Source organism: Mixophyes fleayi, chromosome 4 (assembly GCF_038048845.1).
Source record: "Mixophyes fleayi isolate aMixFle1 chromosome 4, aMixFle1.hap1, whole genome shotgun sequence".
NCBI classification, from domain to species: Eukaryota; Metazoa; Chordata; class Amphibia; order Anura; family Limnodynastidae; genus Mixophyes; species Mixophyes fleayi.
In genome coordinates this window covers 79116790-79142780 of record NC_134405.1, presented here as the reverse complement: position 1 = coordinate 79142780, position 25991 = coordinate 79116790, and the positions used below count along the sequence as shown (strand labels likewise).

General features: G+C 40.0%; 1 protein-coding gene and 1 non-coding gene across 9 annotated transcripts; both read right to left on the bottom strand.

Moving 5' to 3' along the window:
* Window positions 1-5731: 5731 nt before the first annotated feature.
* Window positions 5732-24057, bottom strand: MORF4L1 (mortality factor 4 like 1). 8 transcript variants are annotated; one of them, XM_075207529.1, is made up of 14 exons: window positions 23923-24018; window positions 21727-21823; window positions 21086-21132; window positions 14096-14205; window positions 12652-12719; window positions 11457-11543; window positions 11208-11288; window positions 11032-11057; window positions 10865-10953; window positions 10426-10527; window positions 8717-8805; window positions 7981-8153; window positions 7800-7884; window positions 5732-7301 (listed from the first exon to the last, which is right to left on the bottom strand). In XM_075207529.1, exons 7-14 carry the CDS (start codon window positions 11264-11266, stop codon window positions 7217-7219), a joined length of 708 nt encoding a protein of 235 aa, XP_075063630.1. In that variant the 5' UTR covers window positions 11267-11288; window positions 11457-11543; window positions 12652-12719; window positions 14096-14205; window positions 21086-21132; window positions 21727-21823; window positions 23923-24018; the 3' UTR covers window positions 5732-7216. The 8 variants fall into 8 exon arrangements, with proteins under 8 accessions (XP_075063630.1, XP_075063631.1, XP_075063632.1 ...); XM_075207530.1 differs by lacking the exon at window positions 23923-24018 and adding an exon at window positions 23115-23187; XM_075207531.1 differs by lacking the exon at window positions 23923-24018 and adding an exon at window positions 23143-23157.
* Window positions 24058-24484: 427 nt separating this feature from the next.
* TRNAK-CUU (transfer RNA lysine (anticodon CUU)) lies at window positions 24485-24557 on the bottom strand. Its single transcript has one exon. It is a non-coding gene; the product is annotated as a tRNA-Lys (tRNA).
* Between the last annotated feature and the right edge of the window lie 1434 nt (window positions 24558-25991).

Below are 25991 nucleotides of genomic sequence, written 5' to 3'. Positions count from 1 at the left end.
TCCTGCAGACTGTAATAACATTGTTCACATCCTGCTTATAATTTAGTTAACACGCACCAAATGGCATTCATTCAGTACTACCATATTTCCCTTAGAAGTGAAAGGGAATAGAGGGAGTGAGGAGGAAATGTCTAGGCAGACACTTTAGAAAGGTATCAAATAATGTGAATTTATGCATACAAATAATCATATGTTGTTCACTCATTTGCATACCATCATTGCAATTAGTATACTAAAACCATCTGTGAAACATTTGCCATGAAAGAGATAAGATCAAGTACCATGATTCAAAAAAAAGTGAACAAAACAATACACAGTTAAAAAATGCATGCACTTGTTTTATATATACCACCTACATATAAAAGGGTAAAACTGCAGACGACCAAGTGATAAGTGCAACCCTTTAGATAAGAGTTGCAGCATTCATAGGTAGTTATGTCACTGGCCAATGAAATCCGATATAGTAACCACGCCCACTGAAGGTATTTAAGATCAGTGTTGGACATTCCCTGAGGAAGTGACGAAACACATTGGAAATTAAAGCTAACAGCAAATTAACCCTTACAGGCTTCCAATCAGTGGCTTGAAAACCGGGAACATGCTACTGCCAGCTTCAGAGAAGGATACAGCAACATGGCAGAAGTTTAGCGTGGATTCAGCTACCCAGGGGGACACTGGAATCCTACTGCTATCATAATTTAACCTTTATGCAAGTTCATTTGTGGCGGAGTAAAGTCTGTATAATGAACGTATTTACATGTACTGTATCTATCTTCTATTGCACCAGCACCGCTGAAACGGAGAAAAAGACAAAACAAAAAAAAAAAATGGAGGTATCCTGAGAATGGATAAGGAGAGCTCCAATCGGCCAGAATCTACCCGCTCATGCATCTCTAGAACACATAAGTACAACTGTGTGTGTGTGTGTGTGTGTGTGTGTGTGTAACACAAAAGGAACGTACTTCACTATATTTTGTACTCTTTATTGCACAAGACTGAAAAAATTGGATATGCGTCTAAACAGAGGACTTGAGAAGAGAAGGAACAAGAGCCATAGTAAAAAGCACCATCCATGGACTCTGAACACTACAGAACTGTAAGACATCTTTATTAAAAATATCTAAGCCTAACAGTTTCATACAGAAGAACGGTGTATCAAAGATTGATAGAACACTTAGAAGCGTACTTAACACAAAATTGGAATAACCTCACTACATATAGGGGTGTCATAAGCAGTGCCAATTATATCTACTCAAATATTGTGCATATTGTCTATGTCTATATATATATATATATATAAAAAAAAAAAAAAGACAACCCTGTCCCGTTTAAGGCAGCAGCATAATCGTATTGCAAACTCTGATTTCGCTGTGTCCAAGAGGTCATCCAGATACAGTCATAGAGTTATGCTAAGCTTTCTACAGCTGCCATAAGAAGTACCAAAAATTTGGTGTAGTTGCTTGGAGCTGTGGAAAGACCAAATGGAAGGCAGGTAAACTGGGAGTGACAACCCTGGATAAATAATCCACAAAATCGATGGTGTTGAATTGACATAGGGATGTAAAAATCTACTTTCTGCAGATCTATTGAGGAAAAAAATAATAATTCTCCTTTCCCTTTTGCATTGAAAACAGTTTACTCACTTTGGAAATGTTCTCCTTAAACAAAACTATTCAGATTTCGAAAGTCCAAAAATGATTCTGAAACCTGATTACTTTTGAACTAAGTATAGTTTCGAATAAAAGCATGTGCCTTTCTGATTGACAGGGGCAATAACGAAGGATATCTTCTAAAGCTTGTTTGCTCCAGGAGGGAAGATGTATTTTGGGACATGACAAAAAAATGATACGAGGCAGAATGAGAAACTCTGTAGAGTGGTAAGTTTCCAAAACTCTGCAAACAGGAAGAGGTTGGACTTGTAGAAAGTCATTGGAATTTGTTGTCCTTGCCTGTCTCTTGGCTCTAAATGGCCAAAAAGACTGCCTAAAAGTGCTCTCAAACTGCCTGAAACACTCTTTCCAAAGCCTGTACGAACGAGCTTCCTTAAACTGCCGTCTAGAAGAAACATATGAAAAATGCCTTCCTCTTCTCTTGAAGTAGACTGATCCGCTCAAAGCAGATTTCTGCAGCATAGTATCAAGTTTTTCACCAAACAAAAAAAAGAAACACCCGCAAACGAAATGCGGCCAGGTACATTTTTTTTGGTCTGCAGGTCTGCCTCACAGGTGTAGCAAAAGAACTCTTCTTGCTATTACCGCTTAAGTCCTGTTTCTAGAAAAAAAAAAAAAAAAAAAAGTCCAAAGGCTTCACAAATGAAATACACACTTTTTTGCATAACTTCTATACATTTCAGAAGGTAGTCTACTAATCTTTTCTTCAATATCTGTATTGAAAGTACTAGCCCATAAATTAAGACTAAAGACTGAGGCTACTGCTATACTAGACTGAAGAAATATGTAACCTTTTAAAATCGCTCTCCATTTTTCTGTACATAGGGTCAATCAAGGGACGCTAATCATCTAAGGGAATCGTGGTTCTCGATGACAGACTTACAGTAGTCGAATCATTATGTACCAGGCTCCATCTGTATCCCTTTCAGGATGATGTATCCAAATGGCTTATTCTCTTCATATTAGGTTGGTATTTATCCAAAGCTTTCCACTGTTTATAAACTAGATCCTTAAAAACTTTGAGTATTAGCCACTCTGATTTTCACCCGATTATCTAACAAAAAAAACAAAAACAACATTCTGCGGTGGTAGGTCTATCGTCCACACCTATAGATTTACTTATATGATTAAGGATACCAGTTAACGGTCTACATTAAACATCAAGATTTCTTCAATCTCTTCATCACTATCAGGCACAGAGTCTGAGTCTATAACAGAGCAAACTGAATCAGTAGATGGACCGGGCATCCAGTGTTCCAAATCCTCATCAATTTGGGTTCTATCCCTCTTCGACCCTTGCTTTTGAATCAAAGATTCCTGCATCAATAGCATCCAAGAGAAAAGCTGTTTAAGTTGCTTCGGAGGTTGTGGATGCTTGTCTTTTTTTTTTCTAGGGGTGTTAGTAAGTTTTTTTGTGGTGGGCTCCTGGTCCATCTGTGCAGGAATCATTACCAGATTTAAGGTTCAGGCTGGAGTCTTATGGTTCAAAACCAAGTGAAATACGTGTTTGCTATGTGAGCCTACTCCTCTTCTGCGCTTTATACACTGCATAGGAGTAACGTCATTGTTGCGCACCAGTGTAGGATGTGCACTTACGCCTGTCTGAGCGCATATACCACTGTTCAGGATCCGGAAGATTATTACACAGTAACAGAGGTGATACTCACCACTGCAGAGGGAACCTAGAAGCACCTGAACAAGTCACACTACCGCTACCCAATTGTAGCAGGAAGCGTCCCAGGGAAGCCAGATCTGCATGAAAAGGTAAGCCTACTGAACACAGCATTACAATGTTACCCACTGTACCCTCCCACCCCCTTCTCCTACTATCCCTTCCAATACTCAAAGTAAGCACCTTATCTGCCAAGTCCATCCACTAATGGGGAGCAGACCCAATGCATCCTATTGGCGATTGGTTTTGGATAGGATTTGTAGGAATGTCATATTTTGCACTAACTTATTATAATTGATCTTTCAGTTGCCACAGTGCTCCAGTGTTTTCCCCAAAGGGTAGAGCGCTTACGTTCAAATTTAAAAGGGCACGGCCAAAGAGATGCAAGTGTGGCTCAGAGTACATTTTGACAGTCATGACGGTACTTTATTGTGACTAGTATAAGTGGGAGCTTAGAAATTGGTTTTCACAGTGCATTTAGAGATTTGAAGGCTGTGGTAAAGTCCCACATATTATATAGAGACCCCCACCCCCCTAATTCTCCACACACTATTTGCTACACTTTCTCTGAACTTATACCACTACAGTTATAATGGATCCACCTAAGACGTCTCCCCGCAAATAGTTTTCAAACCCACAAACTTATATCTGTATCACCTCAAAAACTAAACCGCACCTCTGCAATTTGAAAACCAAGCTTCATTTTAAGCCCCATTTTCACAAGCTGTACTTTGCAATTTATCCTTTATGGCACTTTAGTTAAGCTACCTGACGCCCATCCTCTTGCTTGCATGCATGTAACCAGCATCAACCTCCAGACAATGACCAGGTTGCTTTTGCTAGTTATCAGATTTACAAAATGAAATACAAGTAAATGTGAGCTATTACCCAACAAGATATAAAGGTTAGATACTATGCACAGTAAGTCTAAAAATATGAAAGCTTGCTCAGGAAATTACAAAGCATGTTATATGATCAAGCCATATGTGAGGTTAATACAAGAGAACAGGATCTTGTGTCAGCTCATGTTATAGCCTCCAGAAGCCAAGATCACATGCACAGGAAGCGCTAGGAGCAGGTGGTCAGATCAGATTATATATAGGCATTTTAATCCCACACTCAGATCCTGTCAGAGCCAAATGCTCAAGGTTGAAGCTGCATTGCAACATTATACAAACTTAATGTCATGTCTTCACTGAATGACACTTGTTCATAATGACTGACCATGCAATACTGGCCGAGTTTGTTTCAAAAATACAGCCAAGATATATGCCATTAAATGAGAACCCAGATTTGTACTTTTTGCTTAAATACCTTTCTGTCTAGGTTGTTTGAACCTCATTAATGGCCTTTGTGACATATGAAATGGAGGCTATGTAGGCAAGATGGAAAAAGCATCAAAATAACTAAGCACTAACTACAAGATGGCCTTAAATAGTAGTTGTGGGCAATAAAAAATAAATAAACCCACCACACATTTCATAATGCTTCCCACATCACTATCCTGCGATCCTACATATAGCAGAGACGTGTTGAAGTCCACTAGAGTTCAAGCTCGTGTAGTACATCACTAAGTAAAAAGCACTGGGAACCACTTACCAATAGAACCATTCCATGTAGCAGCGCAACACATCTCCAAACTCTCAGGGGTAGGAAGTAGCAGCTATCCATGACTGATCTTATGACAGCAAACACCATATGTCCAAACTGGTTGAAATGTAGCTGTTCAGCTTGTCGGCCAAGTAGATGGATCCCCTTTAGGCTTCACTGGGGTCCCATTGTTTTTTTTCCCCCCAAATAGACTGATATTGCAGTGTGGTCAGCTTTTGTCAGTGACACTCATGCAATTACCACAAAAAGCCTAGTCTCCTACACTTCACAGAAGTACATAGCAGTCATCTATACAGTTAGAAATATATTATACCAACAAAAGTTAAGCAGCTTATGGCAATTGTAAGTAAACATGCCAAAAACCTCACTACATTCTGGATTGTATATAACTAAATTTAACAAATCTGATCATTAAATGTTTTGGATCTGTCTATTGTAGCATACACTGCTGCTAGGAAAAATATGGCATGGAGAGGTGGTCAGTACCCACATGTAAAAGACAATAGTAGCATATGGGGGGAGGTGATGGGTGCCCTTTTCTTTCACAGATCATTAACTCTCAGCCAAATTGAGTTGGATATTGCTTAAAATGTGGCTAGTTGTAAGTTTTGGTGAAGACATATATAACAATGTATGTGAAATTTTATTGGGATTACAAAAATCAGATCTACGCCTTGCTGCACTAAGCTGAGCTGTTTTTTCCCACTGCCTACCAAACATTTTGGTTAGATAACATACAGACTATATACTTTCTGCAATAGCTTCAGATAAAACGTGACATGGTATAACAGAACCTTTATTTTATAGAACCTCTTTTGTACACTTGTATTTTTAAAGCAATACATAAAACCACCATGCATTAAAAGAACATTTGATCATAATTAACCATGGTGTAAACACCAAGTGCAGCAAAATACTTGCTGGCATTTGTGACAATGATGGGGAGAATAAATCATGGAATGGTGAGCCACCAGGAAACAATACAAACTCAGCATGACTGTGGCCTGAGGAGGGAGGAGCAGCCAGCCAAGCAGTTTATTTACTCATCTAAGTGACAAATTCTCCCCATCTCAAACATATAATTAGCACAGACACAAAAAGTGCTTGTGGTCAGTTCCACTTCTCAATTTTTTTTTTAAAACAGCATAAAATGAACACTGGTCAAATTTATGCTGTCCAATAAACAAGGAAACAGCATGAAACTGCACACAGGCGAAGAATTCAGTCCAACCTGGTAGATCAGGGAAACATCTGCACAGATGAACTCTTGAAGAAACAAATGTTATAAGATTTTGACACCTGCTTCAGGACAAACAATTGTTATGCGATACAGACACTGACTCAAATATTACACTTCTGGAAGCTGAATGGGGCATAGTTACACTGCTAGCCATTTCCACAAGTCACTGTTCAATGTACTCTGCCTGTAACTTCTTACCTTGTCAAACAGTCGCTCAGCAGCCATTTCTAACCCCTCAGTTCAAAAAGTCTATATATAAAACACAATTTGGTTTTAGCAAACACTTTATATGCTTATAATTTTGTCTTCCAATCCTAGAAATGCTCTACCTTAAAATGTGGGTGTGAAGAACATTGCATCCATAGGCAAGAGATATTTTTGATATACTGTAGATACAGATTATGCCATTTGAGCTAGAAAAAAAAATGCATTGGGCGATTACTGGAACCTAAAGTAGGGAAGTGGACCTTAGATGTTGAGAAATATGTAGTCGCACAATAGTTACAGTGCATTATAGAAAGGAATATATTGGATTTAAAAAAAAATAAAAAAAAAAATAAAAAAAAAAGGTAGAAATCCATGACGTAATGGAGGGCTCCCAACAAGCCTTTAACTCCATCAGCAGTAGAGAATTTGGCTGTATTCTGGACTGGACGGGGCCCGGTGACCGGGCAGGAAAGTACATACAATATACACAAGATGAACAAGGCTGAAAACCATACAATCACCCTGCAGCAGTGGAAACCAGGCTCATTTCCGTGTAGCAATAATCTTCAGCCACACACAGTCTGAGTATAGAAGGCAAGACACCACTGGTCAAAGTTCAGCTGTATCCAACAGTCATTGTCAAACGCAGTTATTCCAGGTCTGAAGTCTGATGGCCAGACAATGGTCTTCTGTCTGCTCTAAATCCACAAGATCACCCAAAAGGATGAAGCACACATTCTCATCCAGTCACTTGCACAATGTTACACTCTAGAATGATCTGGTAGGGAAGCCTTGGACACAACGTCAGTGTTGAGACTATACGGCCTTTCTGTGGTATTCAGGGGGTGCAACTTCATAGTCGCTGGCACTAAACAGTGTGGAGGAATTTTTGGCCAAATATCTAGCAACAAAAAAAGAATCCACATTGTTAAACTATGTACAAACACTGAAAATGCATGAATGGCAAACAGTCTTATGAAAAGATTACAGTAGTGGAGTGCAACATACAAGTTGGAAGCCAAATATGGCCATCACCAACAGTAATTTTTCCCTGACGTGCTCTTATTGGCATGTGAAAACATATTTTACATAATAGCATCTCTCGATAGATTGAAATTTAAAGTCTGAAACTTAAATATATATAAGTGCCCCCTTGTTCTAGAAACACTTATTTAAAATATTGCCATACAGGACCCTATTAATACCAAGCAAAATAGCATTGAAATTTCAAATCTTTGTCACCAATTATACCTTTGCAAATTCACTTTACTCTGCAAATAAAAGTTTGTTGAAAGGCAAAACCACAAGTGATGGACATAGTCATCCGTTACAGTTCCTATACAGAGTAGGGCAATAGAGGATGTCAAATTTATTTCAGAGGCAGCAAAATGTTACTTACTTTAGAAAGTCATGCAAATAGTTCAAAAGCAGGGCCAGACTTTTCTCATCTAAGGGAGTGTACGACAGCATGGCTCCAATGCGAACTAAGTGGATCAGAAAAATATATGAGCCAACATTGAAGGATACCGAGGTGAAAAAAAAAACCACAAATGCAGAAGGAAGGTTATACATAAACCTACCAAAGAGACGCAGCAAGTGGGGTGCACCATACACCTGAGACATGGGGGCGTCCGGATGGTCTGCCAGGATATCTGCATATTGAGGGCGCTCAAATTTGTACAGCAGCTGTGTGCCCAGCATAACATTAAAGTACTCCTTAACACCAGCGACAACTTCATTTACTGCATATTCCCTGCAAGACAGCCACAAACCAAAGTATACAGTGACTAAAATATTCTACATCAACGCAAACAGTTTTGCAATTAAACCATTTGATAAACTAGCACAGCCACATGGTTCCTTTGTTCTCTGTCTCAGCAGCTGTTTAACACTGAAGAAATGCAGATGTTTTGCTAATGCCGATTGGACAGTATGGCAGCCTTCCAATATGATGTCGGTCTCTGTTAGGACTTGACATTTGAATCAATCACCCAGTAGAGATCCGAGTATTATAGTGATCCCTGCAGTCAGGAGCAGGCTGGGGGGGCATCTGCACCCAGGCCGGTCACATTGTGGGCCATCTTGGGCTGGGTCACCTGCTTTTTTTGCTTTTGAAATGTTCCTAATAGGCTGCCGAGTTGAGTCTTGTCCCCTGGGCCTCAAGTTTGCCAGCCCTCCCCTGCCCACAGTTATGTCAGTATCGGGAGGTGGTTGCTTGCAATTTAAATTTGGGATACTTTAACCTACTTTTAAACCAAAACAGGGGGAAAAAAAACAAAACAAAAGCCAACCGTACAATGTGGGAGTAGTACTTACTTGTTGTCTGTGTTTCCCCTGGATTTTTTGTATGTAGCGTATTCTTCCAAGATAGTTTCCACATTTTTTTTGGCAGGAAGATTAAAAAGCTAGAAGAATATTAATATAAGTGTCCAATGAATGTCATGCACTTAAAAACCAAGGCAAGAGTCTTCAAAATGTATTAAAATATAAACTTTATTTAAAACATTCCCACAGTATATGGAACACAAGGGTTTTAAAGACAAACCCAACCCTAAATTAAAAGTTCAGTTAAAATAAAATATATGACTACTCAGATGTTATGTTGCATTGGCCGGAACCACAGGGTGTCCATGTCAAGTCTATCTAACCCACACTGCAGTCCATTCCTCTTCCCACTTGATGTATTAACCAGCACTTGCCTTGCTTCAGAAAGCCCAAGCACGGTGAGGAGTCCTGCTTAGACATTTCAATCCAGTGTGGACTCAAGCATTCTGGTTTTAATTCTTTGTTCTCCCACCCTAAACTACATTTTTAGTTTTGCGTGGCGCAGTCTCTTTATTAGGAATACAATCTAAGAACATTTCAGTTTATATTTGACAAGCTGGTGCAATGCCACTACTTGGCCGACAAATAGTACGTGGGACAGTGCACTAGTTTTTCGCAAAACAACGCAGAGTGAAGTATAACCACCCTCCCAACCCCAAAACAAGAGTTCAATTAAGCACCATTACACCGTAAGACCCTAGGTATTGTGGCATAAAAGACTGCAGTTAGAGATGGCAGTGCCATACACCCCACAAATTTTAATTTTTAAAAAATTTTTTTTGCAAAGAGTGAAAAATTACAGTGGTACCACGGAGTCATCAGACCAAGGATAGGTTGGCTTTGGAAACCTACTGAAATTCCATCTCAAATTCAGCTGCTGGACAAAACAAATTCAACTATCTTTGCCACTCATCTCTGGCCCTCTTGGTGGCAGCAGCCAATGCCACAAATTTCCCAAACATGGGGAACAATTTTCCTGGCTCTATGTCTAGCACGATTAAATTGAAACAAAACAAACAAACTAAATAAATAAAAGAACCTGGGTACAGAAATACTCAAAGTGTAATTCTCTACAAGAATGACCAGGCAGCACAAGTCTTTTCCAGAATCATAAGGCGCTTCATTTACCACAAGTGATGAAGGACACTTATGGTTGGGCAGAAGTGGACTGTTGAAATCTCTGCAGTGACTAGTTTATCTGTCCACCTTCCACCGAGTCATCATTGCAACCTTACTCCAACCACTAGTAGCCACTCAAATGCCAGTCCCCAATGGTGGCTTTAATATTTGTAACTTCTACCTTACAGTAGCCACACACACTTACCACCAACTACAGCTATTCCACTAGCTTATGTATGTGTAAATCAATCCCACACCACTTAAATTGCCAGCTCGTTTGGCAAGGGCCATCTTTACCTTCAGTTTTAGATCATTGCAAGTTATTTATCTTGTGATCCCCTTAATGTAGTGCTACATTATATGTTGGAGCCAATAATAAAATATTTTTTTAAAAGTACAGGTTTTAGCTGGATGGTCAATTGGGTAATACCACCATTAGGAAATGGTTGCACTCTGCCACAAGCAAGCTCAGACCACCAACTGCAAGTCAATTGGCGAAAGGGTTCTGAATTCCGTATTTCTAAGATGAAATCTGTGTGGCTTCATGTTATATTCAAGTGTAAGTTACAAAAGTACAGTACCTGTTTCTGTCTTGTGATGAGATCCCAGTCATCCACAAGCCAGGGTTTCAATTCCTCTGGAATCTTTACTTTCACTTCAACTCTGTTCATAAAAGTCTCCTCCTAGGTGCACAAACATCAAAAGGGTGCTCAATTTTATATTATCAATTTTACCACTACTGTTGCTCATAGTGTAAATGTTCTATAATGAGTCAGCATGAATACACCTGTAGTTTACATAATCCAACAAAAAGCACTACAAATTAGTCCCATCCTCATTCAATTGTCTTCAGTCTGTTTTCTTAACTACATAGAAGCAATCTTTAGAAGTTAGATAAAACAAAAAGAGCAAAGCAGCAGTGTACACCTGCACTTGTAAGTCAGCACCATAACATCCTACAACAAATCTCCTTCACTTAGGTTCTGCTCATTATTAAGGCTAGTCACAAGAGACACTTACACTCTCTACAGTGGGATCCACACGAGCCCGTTTCTTGCGTGGCGGCTGAGGAGCATCGCTGGTACTGCTGCCTTCGCCACTTCCAGGGGCTGTAAAGAAACTACACTTAGTAAAGAGAATATATAGTAAAGATGAAAAAAAAAAAAAAAATTATTTTTAAAACCTACCTTTCTGCTTATTCTTTTTTGTTTTCCTAAAACGAAAAAAAAAAAAATAAGGACATTGCACATTTTTAAGATGTGGTAAATAGCACAATAATTACTAGTAAACCACGAATATGCAGTGCTTCAATACTTTTAAACAAGTCTAAATAGTAAATAAGTGAACTTTTACATTTACTTACACTTCTACATTCTTCTGTTGAAGTGCAGCCGTCTTCTTTCCTGGAGCGGCTGCTCTCATCTTCCCCTCAGCATACTGATCCCTGCATTACAATTCATATATTAGCCCAAACATGTCATCTGCTAGGCAGTGTCATGGGATGTGAGTAAAACAGTGGAGTGCTGATGGTGGTTCATAGAGGACAGTTTAGGCTCTTGAAATCTTGTCCAACAGTATAAAGTGTACACATTTATGGCAAAACCATACTTACTGATTGGCTTTCTGAAGTTCTTTTTGTTTCTGCAGGTTAGTGTCCACGTATTTGAGTACTCTACTCTCTGGTACCCACTCATCCCAGCTGCAGAGAAAAAAATAAAAACAAACAAAAAAAAAAAAAAAAACCAAACAAACACACCATCACCATAGAGTCTTTAGCAGAACAGTACATTGATAAAAGGGTTTTCCCATCTTCTGACAAAATTATATTCTTGTATTCAGTAAATTACAGGAGGGAATAAAACAATTTAGGTTTTCCAATTTCCTTCTGTATTTTCACCTTTACTATAAGGCAGATCTGTTTATATGTGTTCTCCCTTAGACATGACCACTTCACTTGTGCATTATGCAATTCTACCCATGGAGCACATTTGCAATGTATCCAAGACCAACAAATATCTGCCTGGTAGAGGCCCCAGAAGTAAAACAAAACACAGAATACAAAAACTATTTAGCTGTAGGAGCAAATGGACAAACCGTTAAACTGTGTTCAGATGTAAGCCGCAATATAAGCTGTTGCTATACCGGTCACTGTGCAGAATGCGGCTTTGCACACCAAGTAAAACAGTTTTATCTTTGAATTGTGCTTTCATTCTAGCTGCATCTACATTACTCCCTAAGGAGCAGGACATACCTATATTAGTACAATGGTATGCAGTTCTCAGGAAGTAGCGGTCACATTCAGCTGACTGTACATGAGGTAGAACACTCATTTTACTCACTGGGTGCAAAGCCTCCGTCTAACAGAAAAGCTCAATGAGCCCAATCATTAGTACAGCATTTTGTGCTTATGTCACTGTGAAACAATCACAGCCAGTTAGCACTGCATAAAGTGTAAATATTTATAATGGAAGCACACAACCCATCAACATTAAAAACTGCATCCATGCATTGAAAGAATTTAAATAAGGCTGGGAGGTAACGGCGTAGGAAGCAAAGGGTCGAAAACTGCATTTGGCAGATTGGGGTATGTGGAGAGGGGGCCCCCAACTACCATGTAAATTTAAAGTACTTGTGCATTGCTGTATATTGCAAAAGATTTCTAATCTTGCAGACAGAACAAAGATTGTGACACCTAGTGCGATCTCAGTGGCTCTAGAAATCAGCAGTAAGAATTCTGTCAAGGCAGACTTCAGCGGTTTAAGAAGTGTTGGGAGTATTACCATGCACTCCTTTTTATTTCAACTTACTTCTTATTCCATCCGCTGTAGTGAATGAAGTACTTCACCTGCTTGTCCTTAATGGAGACTTTCACACACTGCAGAAAGAAATGTACCATTTAATCCAAGACCCATAAAACAGAGTAAAATGCAATAACCCAAAATCTAATTTCAAGCAAACCAGCTTACTCATCTATAGACATGTGAATTTGCACCGAGATTTTATTTTTCAGCACTTTCTGTAAATGTAGTTGGAAAATTAGACATTACCTTAGTGCAACAGGGCATAAATGTACATCCCTGCTGACTGGTACCTTACCACACCAGACAATACAGTTATGTCCTGCTGATTTTCAGGTGCTATAATACTGCAAATACCACGGTACATAAATCCAGTAATCACCGACAGCCGCTTATGCTTCCCAGCTGAAAACAGGAACCAGACTGTTCCTGGCTGTTAAACTGCTACTGCAGTGTTCAATATACAACAATGTACATGGAAAGCAATGTTCCTCCTAACTACTCAAGAAACTTATTACATGATTGCTCTTGTTTCCACAACACTTGGGTCTAGCAAGACTCAGAGACACTTGCTCCACTCAACCGCTATTAGAAAATGCACACACATTAGCTTAGAACATCCCTGAAATCTAAGCAAGTGTTTTTGCATGTAAACAGATACTGATATTATAAAGTTAAGATAGAAATAAGAATAAGTTGATATATTACAATCTGTCCTGAAAAAAAACAAATGCAGGATTATTTTGGGTAGATTACATAAAAACTCAGTTACTCCTAGTGAAAGGAAAAATATGTTTCTACCCATGTGAGACTAATCTTCATGTGGCCCTGAAGGGGTTAAAACAAACGCATTATGCTGGAAATAATTCAGTTGCTATATAGGGAATGTAGTTGAAGTTTCTACATTCATAATGTAGACACTGAAATGTCTACACCATAATGTCGACAAACAATGTCTACATTTTTCATTTTGCGGACCCGACCTCCCTAGTGAATCCAGCCTCACTCTGACCTGCCTAGGGCTAGTTTGGCATTATGGCAAGGCCCAAGCTGGCAAAGCCTAGTGTTGGTAATAGCAAATTCGAGGGAACCCCATGCTATTCTCTCCATGATTTTGCTAGCACCAGCATAGGTTGTCAGCACTAGGGATTGTTAAGCTGTTGGGAAGAGGTGGCGTGTTTTATTTTTTAAAAATCTTATTCTACATTTATTTGCATGTCGACATTATGACCATGTGTACACATTTTAAATGTCGAGATAATATGAACATGCAGGCATTTTGTTGATACACATAATGTCTAAACTATTATGGTGACCAACATTATGGTGTAGGCATTTTGAATGTCAACATTTCATAACCAACCCCTATATACGGATGTAAGATATACAATCCATTCCAAGGGGAACCAAGAACAAAATTTACACTTAAACCATGTAAGACAACTATTCATACCTGTAAGAGTGATACATGGGTAGTAAATACTGAATTAAATCAGTTCTGCTATCTCAACTTTTGCTGACTTGGGACTGCCTTCATGATCTCTGAAAGTTGCTGGTACAGAGCTGTGTATACCAAGTGTAAAAAAAAAAAAAAAATCTATGAAGACAAAACACTGTAGAAATGGTCTAGTTTTTACAAAGTCTGTTATGTAACAAGTAAAATGAGGCAAAGTCTATAGCAGCACGCACATTTGTCCTCACGAGGCCATTTGTACATCAATGTCAGTGACCACACCGTCAGTGGACAGTTATGTTAGGTTGTTCCATACTAACACTATGCTCTACAATTGGAATTCACAAACCAAAAGCTTAAGACAAGTGATCCTTAAACTGTAAGACAAGGAACACTTACCTCAGATATACAGTTCAAATGCTCAAAGGGAGAAAAAAAAATAAAAAAATGAGCTGACTGAAGGAAGAAAAACAAAATAACTAAACTAACTAAAGCAGCTGGATGTGTGTTTTTTAAACTTATGACTTCATTTAAACAGATGTGTGCAATGCATTAAATTGGTACGGTACAAATAAATACTTGCCATTTCAAGATTAACATAGATAGACTAAGAAAAGTTGTCACTTTGTAGAAACATCTGCAGTACCGCAATAACTAAGAGGCACTTGCCTCTTTTTATGCATACACAAAAAAATAAATCCCCTTTTTTCCTCCCACTAGAGATGTTCAGTGATGCCCTTCACAAAGGGAGATATAGATAGATACCCACACACATTGTCCTTCTAAATTTACACTGTGTACAAGTGAATGAAATGTGAAAAAGTGGAAATTTAGAAGGTAGATCTTTGTCTACCTCCCTCTGTGCAGAGCATCACTGAGAATCTCTTGACAGGAGAGGGGGATTTTTTGGTATTTCCTGTTAAGTCCATTTCCAAGGCTGTAAGGAGACACAGCATGTGGGTTATTTCCCACCTATATCAGGCAGGGAATGAAAACCAATCACCCCGCGTCAGTATTCCACTAACCCAGCAAGGAGATTAAACAATAAAAGTGGAGGAGAACAAAGCATGGGTGAGCTTGTGTGAGCTGGGTGAGCTTGTCTACATACTCCTACCAGGTTGAGTGAAAGATTTAAGTAAAAGAACCATCATTTCCTTCTGCAGTAGGGGTACAGACTGTGGTATGTACAAAAATCACCATAAGAACAGCCTCCTGGAGGTTCTTCTGGCTAAGACTGCAACACCCACTTCTTAAGAATAAGAAAGAGGTATGCATGCAGGGATTGGTCATCCCTGGAGGGTACTATGCAGATGTCCCATGATGTGCCACATAGGACATGCTGTATGGTCTAAATCAGGGGTGTCCAACCTTTTAGCTTCCCTGGGCCACATTGGAAGACGACGAGTTGGTTTGGGCCGCACATAAGATACCCTAACAATAACGATAGCTGATCATCCAAAAAAACCATAGAAAACATAGTTAACATATATATATATATATATATGAGGAAAAAAAAGCAATATATCTCTATAGATATATCTATATCTATCTATCTATCTATCTATATCTATATCTATCTATCTATATATCTATATATATCACTTTTTTTCAAATCCCCCTATACTTACCTTTCAATCGCCCTGTTCAAAAAATCCTCTAGTTATTATACAATAATCACTTTTTGTATTGTTTCGATGCAATATCAATAAAGTGCATTTAAGCCAGGCATTGTATATCAGGGTGCCCTGACCAGGCCTGTGGTACCTGACATACACCACTGTGACCCCAAATTGTGACCTGTTTTGATAATACACCACTATGTTAGTTAAGGGATAACAACTTATAATGGGCCAAAGAGAATAATATATAATGCCCCATTAGTAATACAAGTGGAAGTATGTAGCAGGGAGATAAGGTCCATGATGCTCCAGGACAAGGTGACTTATTCACTGGTCAGCGTCCCTTGAAATAAAAAAAATCCCCCTTAACTTACCTTTTAAATCGGCTTGTTCTCCTGTCCTCTTCTCTTCTTTTCTTTTCTCCAATTCTGTGCTGCTGATTGTTCTTCTCGCGCGGGTGACTCCTCTGTGCTGCGCTTCGCAGTGGATGTTGGGCGTGATGACATCACGCCCGACATTCACTTCGAGCACCGCATGGAGGAGGAGACAAGGGAGGGAGCCGGAGTACCAGCTGACGTGACCGCATGACCTCAAGGTAAGTAGTTTCTTTTCTCTCTTTTTTTTTTGCAGGATTTTTTTTTACATCAACAGCGCTGCCCCCTTGCCACAACCAAAACTCCTTCTGGGCCACATTTACAGGCGTGCTGGGCCGCATGCGGCCCGCGGGTTGGACAACCCTGGTCTAAATGGTATATAAATGTTCTGGTCTTTAAAGTGCCATCTCTTTGGGTTTATGACTATATGGTGAGGATGGAGAAATATGGGACCACCAATTGCTGTCAATATGAAAACCAGACTACGTTCAGAAATGTAAGGATGGGCAGAAACAGAAGACACCTCTACTTAGTAAACCCTATTTCTAGTTCTCCCTCGCATGACAAACAAGCCACACAGGAAAGACACTGCTTTGGTATGGTCTGTGTTTAAGATATGAATAAACGATATCCATATAAGTGGTCCTGAGCTCTAAAGATGTTCGTCAAAAGAGTGGAAGAAAAAAAAAACCCTTCGCCTCAGACCACAATGCAGGTATCCAACAGGACTTCCTAAACTAGGACTGAGTTAAGGGGTAAGGTCTCCCTACAGACACATGGAACTGGTCTATCCACCACAACTGGTAGGCAGCCACCTTGTGAGATAGCAGTTTGGAACTTGCAAGGAGGGCAAAATACCAGTTCCAGAACCTGAAAACATGTGGAACTGCTTTCAAGGTGAAGACCATCCTCACGGAGTTCATTTAGCACCGGATATTGGACAATGAGTTTGTCAGAAGGTAAGAGAAGCAGTTTGAGCAAGTAAACCTTGTTCTTGGAAAGTAACACCCACTGTTGTATTGCACTGAAAAGGCTGAGGAAGTGCCGGTTATCCACAGTTGTAGAGGATGATATGTTAGGTGAAGAATTTCTTTGAGCTCCCTGAAAATATCCTATAACCTCTAACTTATCTTGAGCACAAGATGTCAGGCAATGAGGCAGACTTAGCATTACTGAAGAGAAGCGTTTGGCCAGAGTAAGGACCTGCTGGCGTCCACGGACTTATTTATCCTCTTCGAAGCCCAGGAGGACTTTCATACCACGAGGCCCGATTTAAGACTTCGAAAACAGGTCTCAACAGTTTACTAGCCATGGGATTAAAGAACTTAAATGAGTTTTGGGGGGGAGGGGGTCTCATTTTGCTCTATTATGCTGAAGGAAGGCATCCTTCCCTCCCACAGGGTCCTTTACAGTCCTGGCACAAACAAGACATTTCCTGATTAGGGAAGACAGACATTTTGGATGTAGTCTACTGTCCAGGTCCTAATTCAACACTACCACCATATTAGTCCTTGCCACTATCCTTCTGTAATAGGAAACTCGTCATATAGGAAGACTAGTCTAAGATGCAGGAAATTATATCAGTTTCCACATGTGTGCCAGTCTGTATGTAGAACTGGTCTGTTCAACCCACTTGCAAGTTGCAAAGGTGGTTTACAATGGATCGTAATGTAGAAAGGGGGGGGGGGGGGGGGGGGGGACGACTTTCCAGAAACCCCTCTATCTTCTTGTTTGAGGTGTCCATGAAGAACATTAAACAGGAGAGAAATTCTATTACTCGTTGAAAGTCAGGGTCCAATGCAGGGAACACTTCCCATAGTAAAATGCTATTCTACATATACCCATTCCCTTGACAAAAACCTATTTAAAGAATTGATCCTGTGGGAAACTGGAGAAAGGAAGATAGAGGCAGATTCTAGTTCTTGGGATCCTGGATGTTCAGGGTCAGTACCACCAGCATAAGTAAACAGCCTCAGGAACAGAAAATAACTTGCGCTATCCCATCATCCAAGAAAAAAAAAATCTTCCTTGGAGCCTAACTAGCACAAGGAGGGTTTTTGCACCGCCAAGAACCCTTCTACCTTCCTTGAAAGTCCCATGACTAAGTGAATTAAGGTCAATTCTAGGATGAAGTGGAAAACGCACATGGGTCTCCCAATTCACTGAGGGGGTAAACAGGAAACCAAATTTACAGAATGAGCAAGAGATCAAATCCATTAGAGGTAAAGAATTGCTTGTTTTGCATCTTCCATGGGGTTCTGCAACACAGGTAGAGAAGAGGCTCCCTGCTGTCTTGTAGAAGGCTTTGTCTGGCATTTAATTAAGACAGACAATTGCGTACCTCCAGGAAAGTGGGACAAAGACCAAAGAATCCTGGGTTGGAGGTTATCCAGTTAGATCAGGCTGGACTACTGAGGCTATTTATCAATTTGCATCTGCAACAGGCCACCATGGCAGGTTGCAGAGTAGAGATAGAAGGAAAGAGCAAACTGGAGTCATGAGGTGCACTTGGTGTGCTCCAAGGACACTGGGAATACTTGCAAGTCCTGCTGTGAGCCAAAGGGCTCATTGGGCAGACCAAGTCACATATGTGCAATCATTAATATTGGTACTGCACTCACCATATCATCACATGCACAGCAGACATGTACACCCCCCCACTTGTTTTTTTTAGCCTCAAGGCATGTTTTCCTGGCTGGGGAGCAAGCTCTCCTATGCATACTGAACTACATTCTCTCCTCAAGGCCCCATTTTCAACGCAAAAGAGGGAAAGACTGATTAACAGACTGGCATAAATGAAGACTAAAGCACAATATCACAGAAGATTTAACAAATGCAATTTTAAGTTAAACAAAATAAGTGAAACCATAACAATTGATATTTGAAATTGCTTGTGGTTGGTTAACTAAGTATGCAGAAGGTTATGGTTGATTTCCTACTTGCATGGGCTTTAGCCAATTCTACCACCAAGACAGCACTGAAAACCCTTATCTAAGCCAGCCTATTTAACAAAACACAGGCGATTACCACAGGGAGCGAACGGCAAGTAGTGGGGGAACATTACTGCATGACAGAAAGCAAGACAGGGTGAACATTATTGCAACTTCACCACAGTGCATCACTACCTGCACTGTATCCTCAGCATATCAACTCAAGTAGGCCAATTCTTGATTGGATCATGCAATTGTTAAATCAACGATTACCATTGTGATCAGACTGAGTGAAGAAATGTTGCTAGTGCTTTGCCATCAAAGTGACTTTATAGGGCCCAGTGGTGAAAACATCCCTGCTCAGCATGGTATGTATGTATATATCCTGTCAATTAACATACATCTGGAGTGCCAGTATGCATTAGAGCTTAAGACTGCAATGTAACATACTACACTATTAAATGGCGCTGTCTTTGTACCACTAACACAGAAAAATACAAAAAACAGGCATTATGAAGAGCAAGGTAAATTGTAAAGCACTTTCCAGATTTCTTTACACAATCTTATTTTATATGTGGTCCAGTTGCATTTTAAACATCAGTTAAGATGTGCTGAAATGCTTGTAAATATGCATCATAAGTTTAAATGGTTGATTTAAAAAATAAATAAAAGAGGTATAGCTGCTTTCACAATTTGCATTTAAACTTTCGCTGCAGTTAGGCAAAAACAAAAATTCCCACTGGAGAAAGACATTAATAAATATATTAAGATACTCTATCGGTTAGGATAGTTATCTGTATAAATGTAAAACGCAGGCTTATTTTGTTACCATAGCTCAGGTACTGTATTATATTAAATAGGATTTAAACAATGACAATTATGTTATTTCACGGAAGCTGGTTTAAAAAATAATAAAATTATGGGATGTCATAGGTTACGCACACACACCTCTGCCTTTACCACATTTTAATCCCCCACATCTCTTCTAGATAGCTACTCATGCAGCAATTCTCCATTAATGTGAAAAGCCATAGATTTTAAGCTTGCGAGCAGGGCCTTTTAACCCGTTTGTCTATATTACCCAATATTGTTTAAATACGGTGTTCGTTCCCAACTGTAAAGCGCTACGGAAATTGCTGGCGCTATATAAATAAATGCTGAGGATTATTAATGTGAAGGGAGAGATTGTCCATGACACTGGCTCCCACAGATGGCAAACACTCTGTAAAGACTTATTCAGCCCACATGGAGGTACGCTGTGAAGGGCATCCCTCTGACACACCCCTCCAACTGAAACCAAAGCAAGGCAAGAGATACTGTAGGAGGGCTGACAGCGCTAAGCCAGTCCCAGCGATACCTAGAATATTATAATATATTAACAGTAATTAAGAAAACCTCCTTAGCACTACTTTCTATCATGACAGAATTTCTATGGAACCCCTATATTGTCAATCCCTAGTTTATGCTGGTTTTAAAGAGTGCATAAAAAAAGTAAATCACATTAAAAATGTAGATGCTTGTCGTCTTTATTGGCAATGATGGGATCTAAAAATGCAGTACAGAAATATGCCCATTAAAAGCATGAGACAACCCACAACCCCCCACACCACAAGAAAAAGAGAAGACAAATGCAGCTGGTTATGAATTTTGGCCTGTCTGCATTTGAGTACATTTTGTACGTGATTTTAACTAAAAAAAAAAGCCAGAAAATTCAAAGCTTAAAAACAACAGACACAATCCCTCACTAAATCAATCTCATAAAGGTTAATTTATCTAGCACTACAATGTGTCTACTTGCTAACTTGTCACCTTCGTACTATTACGTAACCCTCGCTTGGCAGGCTGCCAATTGAAAAGGCCTTGTACGAAAGTGGTATATCCCAAAAGATCTGAAATGGAAATAGCTTACTTGCACTACAAACTCCATTACGTTTAATGCACCTGGGGGTAAGAAGGGTATAGATATAAAGAGATAAGGGATACAAAGATGAATCACTTTTTGTTGACATTACAGAACAGTATCCAGGAGCCAACTAGAGAAGAAAACAGGCAGCACAAGCAACATACCTTTGCTTCATACAGGAGAGGCCCATGGAAACACAAGACACGTTCACCTGTAAAGATGAATGATCAAAATAAAGAATAAAAATGCATACATGTATAATAGCATGTCATACATACACAGGACAGGGCCTGTAGTCAAAGCTTTAGGACTTTAACATACACCATTATAACTTGGATATTACCCAACTTTCAAATGATCAGTGCATGAACACATTTTCACAATTATACAATAAAATAAAGCCATCAAAATATTTACACACAATAGCATAACCTAGAATTTTGTAGCATAATTAATTAATATTAATTACTTAATATAATTTTGTATACTATGCAGAAGCACTTCATAGTCTAGGCTTCTAGTATACTGCAGATTGCACAAATGGGGGAAATGAAAAGCACCCACCAGCCAGAGAAGTTAACATTAACTGCAGTGGGACAGGTGGGGCTACAATGTAGCACTAGGAGAAGTAGACATAACACATATTTTTAATGGTTTACTGTAAGTTACATTATGTCTGCTCTTAGTTACAGTTCTTTCACCACATTTGACCTACAGTTATGACTTATGCACCCACCAATGCCATACCCTCTACCCTCAGTCTTACATCCCATAGAAATTATCTTTAATGAATAAATCAACATACTTCTCAACTCAAGCAGTGAAAACTCTGGAGTCTCCTTACTAAAAATAAAACCTTGCAATGGCGTAAATGTCCATCAAAAGCAGGGGAAGGGCCTAACCTGCGAGGAAACAAAAGAAATCAGGAACATTCAGTCTCACAGGGTAGCTACAAGAGTTGAGAAGTACGAGTCAAATCAAACAATCTATTCATTGCAAAAGGTCTTTGAAGTGCAGCCCAAGAAGTTAGTCTGGAAGTATGGGATTGCGAGGACGGAATTAACAATACCTCCCTCATCCATATGACTAAACTACAGGACAATCAAGCAATGTATTCATTTCTGCAATAGTTTGATGTACAAGTAATCCAGTGTTACGGCTTACTTGTAGAATAATTTAAAGGAAAACAGAGGCCATTCAAATTTAATAGGAATGGCTGTACATAATAACTGATGTGAGCAAGATAAAGCTATATGCCCAATGGTATTGAAGCAGCCCTTCATTCCCAAGCCAAATAAGCAAGACATTTTTTCGCTGTGGATCAGGTATACCATAGCACCAAAATAAATGAGGAAGAAAACAACCAGACACAAACAAATACCACCTCCACCCAAAGCAGAGGAGTAGGTGCTATGCTACACCGCAGAAATGTACATATTACAGGATTATAATGTTCACCACCATATTAAGCAAAATATACAGAAATTAAGATTTAAAAATTGTATCAGCCAGTCAAGTATTTGTTTTCTACAGAGCAGCATTCAACAGTAGTCTTTCCCAGTGGCATCACAGACAAGAGGGCCATTACGCTTTTCTTAGAAAGCGCATCCATCTGCAATTGTTGGTTCTTGAAAACATTGCATGTATATTTGAGCATTTCTGTAGTGACCTTCAGATATAGTATTTGGCATATTTGCATTAATGCGCCTTTGTTAAAAGGCTTAACTTTAGTCTACCTTATGAAGCCACTGACAACCACACAGTACATACAGTGGGCATCCCTTGTCTCTTTGCTATACCCAGAGGGTTATATTTGTTTAGGAAATGGTGCTCCAAAGTGAACAACCCCTGAATCATTCAGAAACAAATGCATATAGTGAAGCATTTCAAACTGATAATGATATTTTAACCTGATTTGCATCAGTCTTTGCAAACATTGCTCAAATGAGTAGTGCTGTATTTATATTAAGATTTGCAGTCCAATGTAATTAATATAAGTAGAAAAAAAAGAACACATGTAGCATATAGTTTAATTATCTAGTCAGTGACTATCGCAGGTTTGCAGCAAGCCACTTCTGAAAATCCAAGTAAACTGAGCTGTTCTGTACTCTCCAGTACAAACATTTTTCTCAGGTTAAGATACACTTCTTCAGAAATACAGTTCTTTCATATTTTAAGTGTTTGTGGCAATACCTTCACGTAGGTGCAGTTTCCATCATACCTATTCTCCCTTCTCTCTTCCAAGCTGCACATAATAGAATCCACAAGTTGTCCCAGGCGGTTCTATCCTGTAGATGTGGCTGTCCAACAGTCCTCGTGGCTACTGACATGCCAGGATTTCAGGTCAAAACATACCTAAACATATTGCTAAATTATACACAGCAGCATTAATGGGTTCAAAAGCATTTTAAAATGACAAATCTTAAAACACTGGCAAGTCATTTGCCCTGAGGGACTGAGGTGGACAGCCCATGCACTGAATGAATCCGTACCATCATTACACAGGATAAGGTCATTACATGAAGCCTGAATACAAGGAGTGGATTGATTTTGTTCTACCCTGATTTGCTATTGTCTTATTATTTCACTACACTGACAAACAGAAATGCAATGGAGTCACTGCTACATGGTGTCAGTCATGTTGTTAGTCCTGTATAGAGTACTCGCCCCAGGATCGGTAAGAACCAGCATCCTATGCGGTTACACATCGGCCCAGTCCACACCCCATATAGGAACGTTTCCCCCACAGTAATCTGACCCACTAACAATGAATAAAATGACGTTAATCCTCCTCACCATATGGGCACGGCACTCCCTGGACACCGCCCCACCTATGACCGGAGAGCCCGGGAACTCTGCCCCTTTATGGGCGACTGGCTGCGCAGGGATGCGTCCCCCCTTCACGAGTGAGCTCTAGCGCCCCCACATCTCCCCAGGATAGGTGACATTTTTTTTTTTATTTTATTTTTTTTGAGCCCTCACCCCCCAGGCGTTCGCTTACCCTCTTGGAACTTAGGCCTTGGGTCCTGCTTCGGCGCCATTTATAACGTCCGCGGCTCCCGTGAACGGATCCGCCGCATCTACACACCGCGCGGCCCGCACGTCACGGCGCCATACGCGCATGCGCGGAGCGCGGCCCCTTCTTCAGCTCGCCTGTTTGCGCATGCGCGGAACACGGCCCCTACTTCAGCTCGTCTGCTTGCGCATGCCCAGTCACTACAAACCCCGCGCTAGGTATAAAGGGATTTGTAGTTCTCAAATAATTCCCGCCATCTCAGTCTCCGCCGTGCACTGGGAGATCTAGGGGGTTGTGTATTTTTTATTTTTTTTTTCATTTAAACGTTCATATTATAATAAACGTATCAAGATGTTCATGCCACGGATATTGGTATCTGACCTATGGTCATGTATACACTATTATTCCGGCTGGTTGAGGAAGTGTTTAGTATCCAAATCTGTTGCTAAGACAAATAGATCATAATTTTATTGTCTGATCACTATGTAATGTTTAATGGAGATGCAGTACAGCCTATAAAGCATTTAAGGGGAAAAAAAAGATTTTGCGCCCAACGTGGGGCTCGAACCCACGACCCTGAGATTAAGAGTCTCATGCTCTACCGACTGAGCTAGCCGGGCACTGGTTGTATGATACGGCATATTCGTTTACATGAGAAAATTAAATAAATGTTTTAGTAAATTATGAAGTCTACCATTGTAAATTGCCCATTATTTTTCATACAATTTATGGATGTGAGTTTCACAATTAACTTTCCCTTATCTCTGATCTCCCTCTTCTCACAAAGAGTTACAAGCTTCAGCACTACTTAGCTAAGGTTAATGTCCAGAACAATTTCACCAGCTGTGCCCTTTCCACTCTACTGTCTCCAGCCTGTCACCCTTCTCCTGTCCCATTGCTGTTGATTTTCTCCTGAGATAGCAATAAGTGACTTAGTATCAGCGTTGGCAGTTGCTGAAGTCAGAAGTTAATAGCAGGGAGACTTTACTTATAAAGCTGTGGTAAGTAGCCCAGCGGGTGGAAAGGTCAGTTGTTTAGGTGGAAGAGGAGAAGAACAGCAGCAGAGGAAAGGGTTAATCACATACTTGCCTACTTTTCATACCTGCCTTTCGATGATGGCGTTAAATGCATCTGTGTGGCATTTGTATGTTCTCCCCGTGTTTGCGTGGGTTTCCTCCCGGCGCTCTGGTTTCCTCACGCAATCCAAAAACATACTAGTAGGTTAATTGGCTGCTATCAAATTGACCCTAGTCTGTCTGTGTGTGTGTTATGGAATTTAGACTGTAAGCTTTATTGAAGCAGGGACTGATGTGATTGAGTTCTCTATACAGCGCTACGGTATTAGAGGCGCTATATAAATGATGATGACGGTCACACGCCTGCCCACTATGAGTGCATTGAGCTGGGCAGAGCTTAATAATAAAAACTATGGTTAATCATGAGGTTTATAGCTGAAATTGGCACAATTATATTAATGCAGAATTAATAACGCCAGACGTTATGATGTCTATGAGAACTGTATTTACTAAATAGGCAAACTAGTGACATGCCCAGGGCAGTACAGAAATGGTTAATGGCTATAATGCATACTATAATGTATAATATCCAAGTGGTACACTGCTTTCTGCGCACAATCTCCTGGCTCTGCTGCCTGTCATGGCCTCCCACCATATCTTCTACTGGACTGCTTCTGAGAGTTATATGGACCACACTGCAGCGCAGGAGATTTTTAAAATCTTGCCTTCCCCCACCACCTCCAGACTTTCTATGTTATCACCCAACCTCCCCCTCGCCCTGTCTCCTACTCTATATCCATTTTACCGGAGTAGCATTTTTTAATCACTGTTTCGCCTAGACACTGTGATTTGCCCTAACCTACTGTACTAGGAGTACATCCTCCACTCTGCACTCCCTGAGAGACGCTTTATTCACTAGAACACAACTCTTCATGTTTTAATCATCAATTAAATGTTAGCAGGGGGAGGATTAAACTGAACCAATATTCTCCACGGGCCTTCTGTGATATCTCCTTTGCAAGTGGGTCTAATATACCT

Bases quoted from the DNA above. Each gene is read 5' to 3' on its own strand.
- MORF4L1 (XM_075207523.1), bottom strand. From the start codon at position 23,251: ATGTCAGTAGCCACGAGGACTGTTGGACAGCCACATCTACAGGATAGA. The intron at 11,289-11,456 runs GTAAGTATGGTT...ATTGTAATGCAG, and splicing joins GAACTTCAGAAAGCCAATCA to GGATCAGTATGCTGAGGGGA. The intron at 8,806-10,425 runs GTACTGTACTTT...ATATTCTTCTAG, and splicing joins TCATCACAAGACAGAAACAG to CTTTTTAATCTTCCTGCCAA.